This window comes from Ammospiza caudacuta, chromosome 2, assembly GCF_027887145.1.
Source record: "Ammospiza caudacuta isolate bAmmCau1 chromosome 2, bAmmCau1.pri, whole genome shotgun sequence".
NCBI classification, from domain to species: Eukaryota; Metazoa; Chordata; class Aves; order Passeriformes; family Passerellidae; genus Ammospiza; species Ammospiza caudacuta.
Window position 1 is genome coordinate 29,563,105 of NC_080594.1, and position 15,155 is coordinate 29,578,259.

At 46.1% G+C, this 15,155-nt stretch overlaps 1 protein-coding gene across 1 annotated transcript in view; it reads right to left on the reverse strand.

Annotated features, from left to right (window-relative positions):
* The window catches only part of CASQ2 (calsequestrin 2), a 34,760-nt gene extending 24,696 nt beyond the window's left edge, over positions 1-10,064 (reverse strand). The window contains exon 1 of the mRNA XM_058825081.1: positions 9,636-10,064. Coding sequence (XP_058681064.1) covers positions 9,636-9,869 — 234 coding nt within the window. The 5' untranslated portion in view covers positions 9,870-10,064. The remainder of the gene's footprint in view (positions 1-9,635) is intronic.
* Between the last annotated feature and the right edge of the window lie 5,091 nt (positions 10,065-15,155).

The window sequence follows — 15,155 nt, forward strand, 5'->3', positions numbered from 1 at the left end:
TCTAGCACCTGCCCAGAGCTCCCACAGACAAAAAGGCTCATCTTCCCCAGCTGCTCAGGCTTGGGAGGAAGGGCTTGGGGGCATTTGGGTGTCTCTGAAAGCCATCATGAGTACACTTCTTTTAACCATGGGAGCTTTCTCTTTTGCTATTTAGCAGTGCAGGAAGAACAAAACTCCAGCAATACAGGGAGAAGAGCAACAGGAGATGATGAGGAAAAGTCCCCCAAGCAATCTACATTCCTCTGCTGCTTCTCTCCTACTCTCTTTAATGCTGCAGTTTATGCTGATGGTCAGAACCTGGTTGATGAAATTATGATGATTTTATATCCCAGAGTGTTAGGTTTTTATTTTCAGCAGCAAAAGGAGACAGCAAGTTTTTAGTGTATTTCCCCAGAAGTTTTGAATCCTTACGCAGGACTCCCACCTACACACTATAGTTGGCTACTCTGAGACATTGGGCAGTTTCTTGGAGAACAGAGGCCATTATTTCTCTTCCCTAATGCTGTGCTGTCCCCACTAGCATCCCCTTGCATACCACACCAGTAATATCTTAGTCTTTTCCACAGTTCAGGCTGTCCTGGAGCACTGTGGTGATCAAAGAGCAGGGCCAGAAGCCTGCTGAGCAGCTACCACTAGAAAAGTCACTTTGCTGGCAGTGGGGACTGAAGGAGAGTATGTTGGTCCCACCTTGCTACACTTTTCCACCACCTGAGCTGCTTGGAGAGGCTGAAGCCCCCTCCTAGAGATCACTACTCCTTGGACTAAAAGGCAAGTCCCCAAATATGGAACACTCACAGGTCACTCCCTCAGAGCTGGCTTTCACAGGTAATGCTTCAAAAACGCTGCCCTGGAGCTTTAATTGTTGCGCAGCTGCTCAGGGGGGGTCAGCCACACGGCAGCGTGCTCTCTGCCTGCCTCTCTAAAGGTTTCACATAGCTGGGGCTGTATTTTTATCTGCTCCTGGCATCCCTAATTTTAGCCAGCTGCAAGCCAAAGCACAGCCTCCCCGCCCATGAGCTACTCGAGGCTGGTGCCCGTGCCACCGAGCACCCACGGGCGCAGGGGCCACCTGCCACCGCTCCCAGCTGGTCCCTGCTGGCACGGCATCAAAGGTGTGTTGGCAACTCAGCTGTGCCACTTGCATGTCAAGGGCAGACAGGGACGTGTGTGTGTGTCTGTGTGTCTGTGTGTCTGTGTGTGTGTCTGTGTATGTGTCTGTGTGTCTCTGTGTGTCTCTGTATGTGTGTGCTGCCCCAGGCGTCTGGAACTGGGCAGAGGCCACCCCGCTAAGCTGCCCTTTCCAAAACAGAGACTGACAGCGTAGTTTGGGGCTGTCCTTGTCCTTGACAAAAGTGAGGCTGTTGCTCCCTGATTCTCCTTCTGGCCTCAGAAAAGCTGCTTTGAAACTGAAGGCTGGAAGTTGCTGTGAAGCCCATGTGAAGCAGGGCAGAAAGCTGGGTGCTTTTAGTGGGTGCTGCAGGAGGGAGGCATGCTTGGTATTAAGCCCATTCACCTACACATGCCCATGTCAATCCTATGCCTCTGGCTCTCAGGAACAAGCCAGATTCCTCCAGTTTCTGACCCAAGTGAGTGTAAGCCAGCACCTCTGGAATCCCAGAGAGTCCAGGATGCTGTGGGCAAGAGCTGGGAGCTCCCATCCTGCATACACAAAAAGGATTAGTGAAGCAGGGCCCTGGGGGAACAGAGTGGTCCTTGAGACAAGAAAGACCTTTTCCCCAAGAAGTGAGCAGAGAGAAATAAGAACTGAAGAAAGCTTTAAATATACCCAGCCCTCCTTGCACTGGGTTCGAGGTGTCAGAGGTCTGCTGGCTGATGGCAGTGTCTGCTGCCAGGGCCGGAGAGGGTTCCCAGAAAAAGAACATATCATGTACAGCAGCTGGCCTTCACCGGAGCTGTGTCAGAGAGCACGCAGGAATGAGCACCATCAGCACTGCTCAGGAGGGGGTGCCGGTGAGGGGAGGAGCCACTGCCTGGGAATTCAGCTCTTGGTTGCTGCTCCCTCCATTTCCTTGGGCAAGTTTTTTTCTTTTCTCATGTATGTAGGTAAATCTCAATGTGCAAAGGGTGAAAAAAAAAAAAAAAAGAAAGGAGAACTTGGACCTTGTTAAGTCACTTCTTTCCTAGTCCATGGATTTCGTGCCTGGTTGCCTGTTATTTAGGGACAGAGGCTGCAAAAGGACATCTTTGGTCATCAGACTCAGAATCGTGTCATTCAATCTCTGTCACAAAGCAGCCAGTGTCCATTTAAGACTCACTGGACTGTTCTCCCCTTCCTCCTCTGGTGATTAGGGACTTTGTAGTTCCAGACTTGTTTTATTCATAGCCCATTTGTCCTTAGGCTTTGCGCTTAAATAGCTCTTCTCCCTCCCGGGTGTTTAAAAGGAATTATCATATCCCCTTTCCATCCTTCCCACAAATGAAGCTCAGGCACGAAGGAAGGGCAGTCATGGGCTTTGATTCCTTTGGTCTTAGATGAAGGGCACTGGCAGAGCAGGCTCTGGAGTAAGGTCAGGGTGGGCGAGCATGGCGTGGCCACCCCTACCCAGTCTCAACAGCTGCCCCAGCCTGCCGTCAGCTCCTGCAAAATGTCAGGGTCCAGGGCAGGCAGCTCGAAATGGTAACCACAAACACCACACATGTCCTCTGAGTAGGTGAGTGTGAGCTCAAGCTAGCCCTTCTTGGGCCCCTCGCTCAGGATAAGGCCAAGAAAAAATGCTCCATTGTGAGCCTGGTGAGACAATGGAACAGGTTGCCCAGAGAAAACATGGATGCCCCATCCCTGGAAGTGTTCAAGGGGAGGGGCCGCTGAGCAACATGGTGCGATGACCCACCCTGAAGAGGAAGTCACACCTCATTTAGTAGAAGATGTCCCTGCCCATGGCAGGAGGACTGGAACCAGGTAATCTCTAAAATCCCTTCAAATCCAAACCATTTTGCATTTGTATGAAAGGCATCTCATTTTACAAAAGTGAGACCCTGCCTCCTGAGGACCAGCCCAGCAGAAAGACACCAGGAACACTTGCTGGCACTTTTAGGGGAACCTGACTAGCATGGCAGGATGGCAAGACCAAAGTGGATGGACTTTTCCACATTTTTTCTCAATTGTATTTCTGAAGGGAGGAGTGGCTCAGAAATTCCTGAGTCTCCATGCAGCTCAAGGTCTTACATAGAAATGGCCTCAAATTGCACCAGGGGAAGTTTAGATTGGAAATTAGGAGAAATCCCTTTGTTGAAAGGGTTGTCAAGCCCTGGGACAGCTGCTCTGGATAGTGGTGGAGTCACCATGCCTGGAAGTATTTAAAAGACGTGTAGATCTGGCACTCAGATATGATTTAGTGGTGAGCTGTGCTAGGTTAATGGTTGCACTCAATGATCTTAGAGGTGTTTTCCAATCTAAATTATTCAATGACTCTATTACAACCACCTACAGAGGTTGTCTGCAACAGCTGGACTGTGATAAGAGCTCCACACTTCAGGGCCAAGACTTGGCCTCGTACTCTGCCAGCAAAGCAAGCCCAAGCTCACAGGGGTCTGCCATGTCTCCAGGAGATATTTGCATTCTTTAGATCCCCTCTCCAGTCATAATTTAGCAGATGAGAAAGGTGCCTTTCAAAGCACATTTATGGCTGTGAAAGTGCAATTTTAGGAGAGATGCTGCTTGTGCAGCCTGTCCAAAGTCACTGCTTGGAACTGACAGAGGGACTTCAAAGAAAGAAACATGTCAATAATAGGTAATTCAGCCTTGGAAATTATTTTTGCCACACACAGGAAGATCAAGGCACACAGTTGTTCCTAGATGTCAATGTGCCCATCTGTGAAACAGGGAGTTTTCTGCAACCTGTTTTTGTGACTGGCATGTCAGTGAGTGAAACCCCCTGGGTGCTACTGCTAAAAATCAGTACTCTGCTGGCTGTTGCTGAGTTGAGACCTACTTACATGGCCTCAAATGGGAAGTAATCAATGCACAATTTTTCTTTTTCTTCCTCTCTTCCTCATTTTCTACATTAACTTATCTGTAGTGGAAGCACTCCTTTTGTAGACATAGAAGCCCAAACACCCTCTTTTATTACAGGCTTTTGCACACTTTCCTGTCCAGCCAAATGCCCCTCATCTCTCACCTTGAGACTAGTTCTGTAGGGACTCAGAGAACTGAGAATTTTTGTGGCATTCATTGAACATGTATTCTATATCCGTATTTATACTCATACCTCAACACTAAATTGTGTTGAGGCACTGTCCCATAAACATGGCCATTTTCAAAGAAAATGTCTGAAATCTGAGTTTGTGAAGCAAACATAAAAGGGTGCTTAAAGAAAGGGCTTGGGTTTATATTTCTATTTTTACTGATATTTTATATATTTTTAAGATTTTATATTTTTATACCTAGAGATGGGAAAAAAGTGGAATCTTATTTCCTGATTCCTATGGATTTTATGAATATACAGACCTAAACTCATAAAACTTTTTTCTATGTTGCATCAGAAGCAGAGAGAGGCTTTTTGCTATGTATTACATGGCTCTGAACTCTTGTGGGAATATCTGCTCTCAAGAGAGTTCAAGACCATATGAGGGAAACTACCCCTAAACCAGCTGATCTTGTACTACTTTTTCCATCCTAAGCTGGAAGCTGCAGTAGTTTCAGCACTTGGAAATAAATGAATTAGAAGGTAGAGCTTACACACAGTTTAATCCTTGCCTTTTACTGGACTCAAAATCCTTCTTTCCCTTTCACACCACAGGGAGATACTGGCTGTGTTTCCATGTGTTACAGAATTGGCCAAATATGTTCAGGAGTTTCACTTTGTTCTGCCATTTATTGCTAGAGGCTGGACTGATCCTAGGCCTCATCTGGAGAGGGGAGTACCACATCCCTCTTCTCTTTCCTCTTATCAGACTGGCTTGTGCTAGGCAAGTTCTCCATGAACTTTCAGTCCAGGGGCACTGTTGCATCGAAGGGACTGAAGTATCTGGGCTTGATGAGCCTCTCTTTTTTAAGGCTATTACACACGCACACAGATGGCAAGGGAAGAATGGCAGGGGAGCTGGGACTGAGGGAGTTTCAGCAGAAAGAGGATAGCAGAGTGCATCACAGGCAGCCTATGATAGTGAGAACCCCTCAGCTGCTGGAGAGAGCTTCTCAAGTGCAAAAGGAAAGCCCCTAACACTAATGCTTATTTATTCTTGCTACGTGATTCCTAGAGACAGAGGCTGGCCCACTGGAAGGCCAAACTCCCTATTTAGGACATTCAGAGATGAGAAGGGAGAAGGTCTTAGAAGTGATGGTCGGAGACAGGGTGAAACATGGTAGAGGAGATAGAGAGGAGAAAAAGAGCAGAACAGGTATTTCTCAGGTTCACTGCTTTGATCTCTTCCCCTCTAAACCCTTCTTCATGAAAGTTGAGACCATTTAGGACAAGTAACTTTTTCTTTTACTTGTCTGTTAAACAATTATTGTGATTTTTTGGCTTTTTTTTCTTCTTCACTGTGCTTACCTCATGGAGTGTGCAGAGCTCTTGCAAATATCACTACAGGGTAGGAATGGCTACTGTTATCTCTGGGACTTCTTGGATCAAACTCTGCATTTTCCTGTATGGAGGCTTTTCCCTACTCCAGGTGCAGGTGCTTTCCAGTAGCCAGTGGTGCAGAGTGGAGTCACAGGAGAAAGGTGCACAAAAGAAAGGAACCCTTTAACCTGAGCTGTGAAACAGCCCGTGTTCATGGTATCTCTGCCCAGGGTTGTCTTAGGACAATCCTTCCCCAACTCTTTTCCATCCTAGCCAGAAAACAGTAGGCATCTCAAATCAGTCCTTTGGCTATTTTTCCTGACAGACCAACCCAACAGCCTCCATCTTCCCAATCTGGACCTGAGGGGCTGGCACTGCCACCCCTGGAGCTGTTGTCATGAACTAACGATGGTCTAAAGAGCTGCTTTTGCTGCCAGAGGGGTTCAGTTGTCCCTGGAGCCTGTTGTGACCAGGTGGCACCCAGCAGTGTAGGTGGTAAGAGCTGTTAGGACCACTTCATAATGATCATCATCTTCATTCCCCTTCTAAACTGGAAAGTGACCCTGGGCTGCGTGGGAATTTGTTGATCCAGTATACCTGGATACAGGGAGCTGAACACCCCATGTGCTGTGCCAAATGCAATATCAGCTTGATGACATCATCCCTTTTCTGGTGACAGTGGGTGTGCATCCTCAGCTTTCAACAGTGTCAGTCAGTCCTACATGCTTCTCTTGGAAGGAAATTTTTCTTATTATATCACTTCTTGGTCTGCTGTACGTAGTTATGGTTTAGTAAAGTCCTTAAATAAGTGCTTTACTTATGTGCTATCATGTTGTCAGCTTGATTTCCTAAATAAATGAGAGCTTTGTGATTCTCTTCTCTCTCCCCTATCAACTGCCTTCCCTAATAAGCCTTCTACCCGTTGGCCCTTTTAAACCAAATTTTCCAGAGTGAGTGATCTCAAACATAATGAAGCTGTTGCAAGTTTTATGAAGAGCAAAGACTTGGAAGGGAAAAGGCTGAAGTGCCCTGAAAGAAGGAAATATTGCCATATGAGCTGAGCCCCTATGGAATTTCAAAGGACCCAGTTAAGAGAGAGCCTCGCGTGTTCTTCACTCCTGGAGGGGCCCCAGTCAGAGCTTGTTACTGACGAGCTACATATTTCAAGGAAGCCATGGTGGATCTCTCTTACTCTTTTCTTTGGTGTCTAATGTAATTCTTCATGCCTTTGATCTTTGGAATTGTACATTTCTTATAAGAAATATAACATGTTAGAGAAGCAGAAAGGATGGACTATTTGGGGGTTTTCTGGAATTAAATTCTTTGAGCCCATGTGCCCACCCATGCATGTCCATGAGACAATCTGATGTAACAGAGCTTAACCACCTGCTCAGACCTTTGCTTTGCTCCACACCTGCCTGTGTGTTGGATGGAGGCTCACTTTTATTCCTAAGGATGGGCACTGATGACACTGTATGGAAGGGGGCTAAAGACACACTGTATTGCCAGGCTGTGAAAGCAGCATGTCTCAATGTGAAACAGCAGGAAAATTGTCAGCAAAGTTAGATGGAAAAACTTGAGGTGCTGTAGAAAGGAGCATCTTATCACAGGCAGCACCCTGTGCTGGGAACCTCCCAAGAGAGCTGGCAAGGATTAGTGAGGGCTGGAGTATTTACCTCTTAGATACTTCATTTCAGGTGTAAAGGACCTTCAGCACTCCAAGTCCTGACCCCTCTACTGAAATTAGATATGTAAAATCTTCCTGAGTGAACTTTTCTCAGGTTTGGCTGGAAGGAGAGCCCTGTCACTGCTCCTGTGCCTACAGAGCAGCTCACTACTCTAAGGCTTGCTCAAATTACAAGAGACCTGGGTTCAGCTGCTGACTGCTTCCAGGAATAATGATCCCAGGCAGTTCATCTCACAAGCAAACAGCTCCACATCTCAGTCAAGGAGCCACTGCAGACATTTCTTTCCTTCTCCCTGTGCTGGTGAACATGCAGTGAAGTCCAGCAGCTGAATGAGCTCTGACAGGGAAAATTAAGAGTGACCCCCTATGGTACAACACATTATGGCTTGAACTGAGGGAGTTGAATGCTCTCACAAGAAGGAGCAGATTACAACCTGGCTTGCCCACTCAGAGTGCTCCCATGGCTTAAATTAGTCCAGAAATTGGGAACTGTAGCACCATTTTGGCCTGTGTCCTATGCAGAATAGAACACATCTTTGTTGCATTCTGAGACCCTCTCCCCTTCTGATTCCCTCTGGGTGACAGAAGCAAAGAAGTGCTCAGTCTGCAGATTCCTCTTGTGCCTGGGCTGTCAGATTGCTGCTGCTGCAGTTCCCAGTCCAGGGGAGGGACTGATCTGAAACTGTGATACATGCACTGAATCAGCACTGCAAGTGCTTTGGAAATTTTGAGGTCAAAGCCACAAGTGCCAGTTGATGTGTGGCACCATTAGCTGGAAGCTGAGCACCAGGGGACTGGAGCACTACAATTATGTAAAGGTCTAGCCCTCAGTCTCTTGCCCAAGGTCACATAAGAAGTCCATAGCAGAGAGCAATTGGAAACCAAATAAATCACCAGAATCCCAAGCTAATGTACTCATGGCTGAATCCAATCCTGAAAAATAAAAGCTTAAGGCCAGATTATATTGCAGCTGTTGCACCCTTGATAGTATGGGTAATGGTGTCATGAGGACTCAAACTGATGGTAGACATCAGACCATAGAGTCATGGAAACATGGCCTGGTTGGAAGGGATATTAAACATCATCAAGTTCAAAGCCACTGCCATGGACAGGGACACCTTCCACTGTTCCAGGTTGCCCAGTGCTCCATTCAATGTGGCCTTGAACATTTCCAGGGATGGGACATGCTTCTGTCAGGTTTCTATAAATATGTATCTAGTAACTGTTTGACACCTATCAAGCACAAAATAGCTATTCTGTTAAACAACAATGTCATTATACAACCAACAATACTCATTTCAGCTGGAGTTCAAGCATTACTTTTTTTCTTTTCTTTGCCAAATGTTATTTGATCACTCACCTGCAGAAAGTAACCCTTGCCTGACAGGTGAGTAAAATCTGGTTAGTTTTTGGACCTTTCTTTCTGGCAGTCATCAGGCTTGCTGAGGAGGTCAGCAGACCTTCAACTTGACACTGAACTTTTTTGGGTCCTATCCCTCAGCAAGCATATTTTCTTATTCACATTTCCTACACTCTCAGGGGTGCAATGCATTTTTTCTCTGGATCTGACAAATAAAGCTGAAGTGTTTCTTCTGCAATTCTGAATTCACCTTCTTTTCAAATATGTCTTTTAGTTAAGAGGGAATATTTGCAAGCTCCTGGTAAGAAATATGCACCTAACAATCAAGGATTGCAGCTATGTGATTCCCTGCATTACAGCTACAATACAAGAAAGAATGCTACAAATCTACATTGTCACTTTTGCCATGATTTATTTTACTGAGGATTAATGAATCATTCGTTCATGAAAGAATTAACAGCACTCTTTTTCCAGCACAGAAGAGAATGGTTGCATTAACAAGCAGCTATAGACTGATTCCAAGCAGGCAACCAAGTGTCAAAAAACAAAAAGGGATTTAATGCTGCTGCACCAGCAGGGAGCTTTTGAGATGGGGAGCTAGGACGCCCATTTGCTGCACAGCTTGATAAGGTTTCTTGGCTGACTGCTGCTAGTGGGATAAAAAATGGGACTCAATCCAGAATACAAGTGGGATACTGGCTTGTACAGAATGAGAAAGGATCAAAAAATTTCAAGCTACGGATTCAGGTGCTGAGATTTGGGAAAGCTGAGCTGAGCTGAGTTCATGTTTCTGAGGTTTGCAAGGTTACTTGCTATTGCCTGAATTTCTGACAGACAATCCAGAAAAACTATTTCCCAGCAAACTGAGAAGAGCACAAAAGAGGCTTTTTCCTGGGCTTTGCAGAATTCAGGCAGGGGCTAACTGAAATCCAACCAAACAAACTTTTGGATGCCCAACCTCCCCTGCACGAGACCGTTTGCCTCTCCTGTTCTGTGGCTCCTCTCCATGACTCTGAGCAGTGCTGTGGTCCTGACCCCGACTGGGACATGCAGCGGCACTTACCTCCAGCACCATCTCTGTCATCTGGAACTGCTTCTGGGAGACCTTGTCAGAGCTCACAGGCTCATGGAAGAGCAGGCAGAGCATGTCATACTTCTTCAGTGCCTGCTTGTAATTCTTCTCGTTCAGGTCGATCACTCGGTCTTTCCCATCGTAAGTAGGGAAGTTCAGTCCCTCTTCTGCCTTGCAGCAGAAAAGCAGGTAAAAACCTGCCAGGATCCAGCAAATTGCCTTCATAGGGGCACCCTTGGAGTGCAGCAAAGGGTGGGTGAATGTCCCCCTCTTTCTTGATTTGAGAAGAGAGGGAGACCAAGGACTCCAGGTGAAGTTTGAACTAAGTTTCTCCTAGTTTCTCTAAGTTTCTCTCTGCTGCTTTCCTAGAGTTGAGCCCAAACACTGCAAGGCTGGTGGGGAGCAGCAAACTTTGCTGTCCTGTACTCACAACAAAGAGAGAGACAGACGGGAGAAGCTGTCAGGCCAAGCCCTGGATACCTTACATAGCTGTGTCCAGCTCCCGTGTCATTAGGAACTCCATTTTTAGGAAGCAGTTGTTTCAGGCTAAAAATAAACCCTGCAATGAATAAAAAGGACAGATATGACACCATTGAGGGACTTGCTGGCACTCTGCATCATCGGAGAGAGACAGAGTGGGCAAGAGGGAGGGAGTGGAAGATGTCAGTCCTGGGAATATGCAGGCAGGGTTTGAGAAGGGACAGACTTCACTCACACAGGGAGTCAAGGCACAGGCTGTCCTACTAGGAATTGACAAAAATAGAAGGTATTTATAATAAGGGTATCTCTCTTTATATCCCTTTGGGCATCACAGTGATTAAGATTTTGATAACAGATCTCAGGTTAAACAGTTTCAGAGCCTCATCTGCACCACTAGAGGAAAAGTCCTGTTTCCTCAGCAGCAAAGGAGGTGAACACTCCTGGGACTTCTTTCTCCTGCCTGGAGTGCCATTTGGAGCTGCTAGCTGACATTCAAGGTGCTCTCTGAAACACATTTTCTGCTTGTGGGGCAGCAGGAGAATTGCTGGCCCTTGGACCTGCAATCCAAAAGCAGAGGGAAGCTTATGTTGCAGCCTCCTGTTTTCACAGCAGTTCCCAAGCCACATACATTGCTGCCAAGTGGTTCAACCTTATCGTGCTAAGGGGGCTGATGGCTGGGAGGCATGTGCCCAAGCCAGTGTCTTGGGGCAGGAGGCAGGGCTCTCCTCAAGAGGATGGTCAGATGGCACCATCATCACCAGCCACTCTTTCTGGGGCCTGCCTGTTGGACTGGAGCTGGTTTTTCACATAACCCTCTTGCATTTCCCAGCAAGCTGTCCTGAATATTCCTCCTTCTTCATGTCCCAGGGATGGTGGCCATTTCCTCCTTCTGTGGGAGCTGAGCACAGCTGCTGCTTTGCTGTATCACCTGCACAGCGCTGCTGGGGGAGAGCGGTTCAGAGGCACAGTCCCTCAGCTCTTCCCTGCTCTGACCACGGTGTCACCTCTGACCCATGACTGGCAGCAACAGGCAGGTGGAGGCAGGCCAGCTGGCCACAAGCCAGCCCTGGGGCTGGCATGGATCCACTGGAAAAGGCCTGCTGAAGGGCTGGCAGAGAAGAGCTTGACAGGGGGCACGGATCCCTTCCCCCTGCCAAAATGATGTGCAGACAAGTGGCCTTATCAGGTCTTTTCCTTGCATGCTGCTCCATCACAGCTTTGCTCCATCCACACCAGGGAAGAGACAATATCCCTTCTTAATGCACTTGTTTCCATTTAATTGTATGTCTGGGATTGTTTCAACATTTGGGGTAAAAGGTGAGCATCACTTAGCAATTACAGAATCATAGAATCATTTCGGTTGTAAAAGACTCTGAACATCATTGAGTCCAGCCATTAATCAAATACTGCCAGGTCCACTACTAAACCATTTCCCTAAGCATCACATCTACGTGTCATTTAAATACCCCCAGGCACAGGTACTAGAACACTTTCCTGGGCAGATTAAACACATATCCTGGGTGACTTAGGAGCACACATCCTTTCACTTCTATGTCAGCTTTCACTTCCCACCTGAACAGCCCACAACATATTGACTGAAACCCTCTGGGTAATGGCTTCCAAATCTGTTTCTCATCTGTTATTTCCAAAGCCTTTTCAGAAGTTCAACCTTTGCTGTCAAATTAAAGTCCTAATGACAAAGCCTGAGGAATATAGGTAAAAGCTGAAGCAAGACAAGCCTCCAAAATACACTTCTTAGAGGCAGGCTTCAGGGGCAGTCATTTTTAGAGGGAGAGGTAAGTCTGAATTGCTTTTAGTGGGAGACACAAGTCTTATGTCACAGTGGGTGGCAATGGCTGGTTAGGTTTATGCTGAGTGTTTAGGATGTAAAACACAAACCCAAGTTTGTGGGATGATTAGGCATACATTAGGCTGGTTGCCTTTGAAGGACTCCCATGGATCTGGGGTGCAGGAGCAGGCTCCACTGGTGTCACAATGTGTTTTAAAGCAGAAGCACATTAGACAGGGTGTGAAAATGAAACGCTCACAGCTACTTCAAAAATTGGCTTCTGAGTCTCCTGACCTCCTTTATTCTTGTAGGTCTTCAACAATTGCTCCACTTTGATATTGCTCAAGCTATTTTTGATGCGCTTTTTCTCTAGTCTGAATAACTTTTTAATCTGCCTAAAAATAGATACAATCCAATTTTCATTTTCTCCTCTTTTCTTTTTTTCCTACCAAAAAAGGGAAAAAATGCTTCTTGTTCACAAAAATTGTTGCTTTGTTAGCCCCACATGAATCTTGTTTATCTGCTTGTGGCATTAGTTGCAAATATTTGTGAATTTTAGGCTTCACCTCTGCATCAAAGGGAATTCTTCCATCAGATCAGCCTTGGGTGTCATGGTCACCAGAGAGTCCAACTCTTTGTGTCTCCACCCAGAACCTCAGTGGGGCTGCTAGAACTAAATCTAGTGGACATTTTCTGTGGTCTTCTAGCTCTAGCTGCATCTATATGAAATTCAGGACACCTTGTTCACCAAGGCAGAAGTAATGGTGAATTCCTCAAAGTCAGAACAACTGCCTCAATCACCTGAAATTCTTAATTCCAATAAACTTTAGTCAAAGCAGATGTTCTCTTTGCAGTCCTGCCAATACAGGTCTAAAATCCTGTATTCTTGTGTTTTGGGATGTTCAGAGCAGCAGTTAAACACTTGAATCTGAGCAGAACTGCTTTAGTTTTTTCCCCTGGGGAATAGCAGAGCTGGGACTGAAGCAGATGCTCCCACGACCTCACAAAGGCCATAAACGTTGTGCCTTTCTCTTCATCGTCTCTCTTTGTGCTAACAGCAGCACACTGAGATGTGCTCATCTCAACCCCAGAAGCAAAACTTGGAATTTCAAAGTGTGTCCATCCACTCTCAGATAATGTTTTAAATTTGGAATTTTGGGCCAGGCTCACTGTCAAGAAAAGTATAGTGTGCAGTCCCCATGCCTTTGGGCAACCTGAGTTTTATTGAAGGCCCATTTCTACAGGACACTGGCATAAGTTTTCTGTGCATGTCAGATCTTCTTTCATAGGGTAGGAGAAAGAGCAGTTCTTCTCAGGAGGGAAGGGTAAGAGGAGCAAAGACATTTCACCGGCTTCTCTGTGAAACTCCAGATTTTGCACTCCTCTGTTCATCGGAGATATTTTGTGGTCTCTTCCTGCATAGCCTAGTGTCTTCCTGATCCCGCTTAACTGCCTGTGGTTTCAACACAGGCAGTGTTTCTGTGGGCAGTGTCACACAAGGGAAAGATGGTCTGAACTAAATCCTGGGACACTTGCCTTTCAGCTCAGATATCTCATTTCCTGGCGAAGCTGGCATCTGTTAGTCTCTGATATAAGCTGACTGCAAGGTTCAACCTCCCAGCCCTGATTACTTAGCCATTGACTCCTTCATCCATTCTGTTGGTGCTTCTCAGCCCTGCCTAAGAAACCAGTACAATGCTTTCCCCCAGCTAACTATCCCAGAGATGCTTCCCTGAAAGCTTTCTGAGGAATGAACTGGTAGCGCTCACTGCCTATCCACCCTGACAGGTGCTTATATTGTTTAAACAACCTTCAGAACTGGCCCAAAACTTGAGGCAAAGAAAGAGATAATTAAGTGGAAACACTTGCTGTTGGTTTATTCACTACTGTTGGCTTTCTGGGTCCATCCATCCAGCAAAATCCTAGCTCCAGGGATTTAGCTTGCAAACCCAACCCTGAAATTCATTGAAGTAGGATTTTACTCTATTTCTTCCAATTTTGTGAGGATAGTAGTCAGTAATAGTGCTCAAAACAGTACAACTTCAGCCCTTCAATCCAGGCTTGCAGAAATGCAGGGTGGAGATGTAGGACAAATAAAAACCTCCTTCTTCATTATTTTTTTTCCTGCTTGTATTATAAATTAGGGATATACACTTGCTGTTCCTCCCTCCTGGCCACTGCAGCTGCACTCTATGCTGCTGTTCTCACCTTCACTGTCCTTTCTATCTGACACAGTAAAAGACGTCCCCAGCCACTGCTGATCCAAATGCTTCAGTGAGCCTTTTTTCCAGGGCTTCAGGATTTAGGGTTCTGCTTTAGCTAATCTCTTTTCAAGCTTCTAAGACCTTGTGTGTTTTGCAAGATAGGAGTATTCAGAAAATATGCCTTTTGCCACCAGCTAGCCAAGCAAGGTCAGAGCGGGTAATAGCTTGCAGGGTATTGCCATGACCAGGGTGGGAGCCTCAGAGACACACTGAACTTTCCTAAAGAGACCAAGGGGAACACTGAGAAAAGCTCTGCAGTGTAAAAACATAGTTCTCTCTCCCTTCCCTTCAGCCCTGAAAGGTGATAAGTCCTTCATGGTGCTTTACATTGCTTGTACTCCAATGCAGTCATGCCAGTGACAGCAGGCGAGTGCAAGGCAGAGGAGCTGTATCATTGGCACTGCCTCCCTTTCTCACCTGTTACAAAAAGCCAGAGATCTTTGTAGTACCTGACACTACTTTTACTGAGGTGTCTTGAGACCTTCTGTGTGATAAGAAGATGCTATAAACCCTTTCTGACTCATGGACACTGGTTTTCATGAGGAAAAACAAATACAGGACAGTCAAAAGCACTTCTATGAAATTATATAGAAGTTGTAAAAGGAAGGTAAAGAAGATAATCCAAGAGTCCTAACTCATTCTCAGACACACAGGCATTTCAGAAAATCTTGTGTTTTTTTAGGCATTGTGTCCCCCAGAGCAAAGTTGGTCTGTGCCATGTTAGGGGGATCATTGCACCTCTCTGCCTTTGGGACCTCGTCTGACATCTGTGACTTGTACATGTCAAAAAGTAATTTAGAAGGTCAAAACTGGGACTGTCCCAGAAGGATGGGGATAGTCACCTCTTAATGAGCTAATAATCTCTACACAGCAAGAAAGGATTTAACTAAGGCATCACTGTGGCCAAATGGAAATGTGCCCATTGGCATATATGGAAATGGGAGGGAAAGAGAAAGAAACTAATTGAAAATGAAAAGC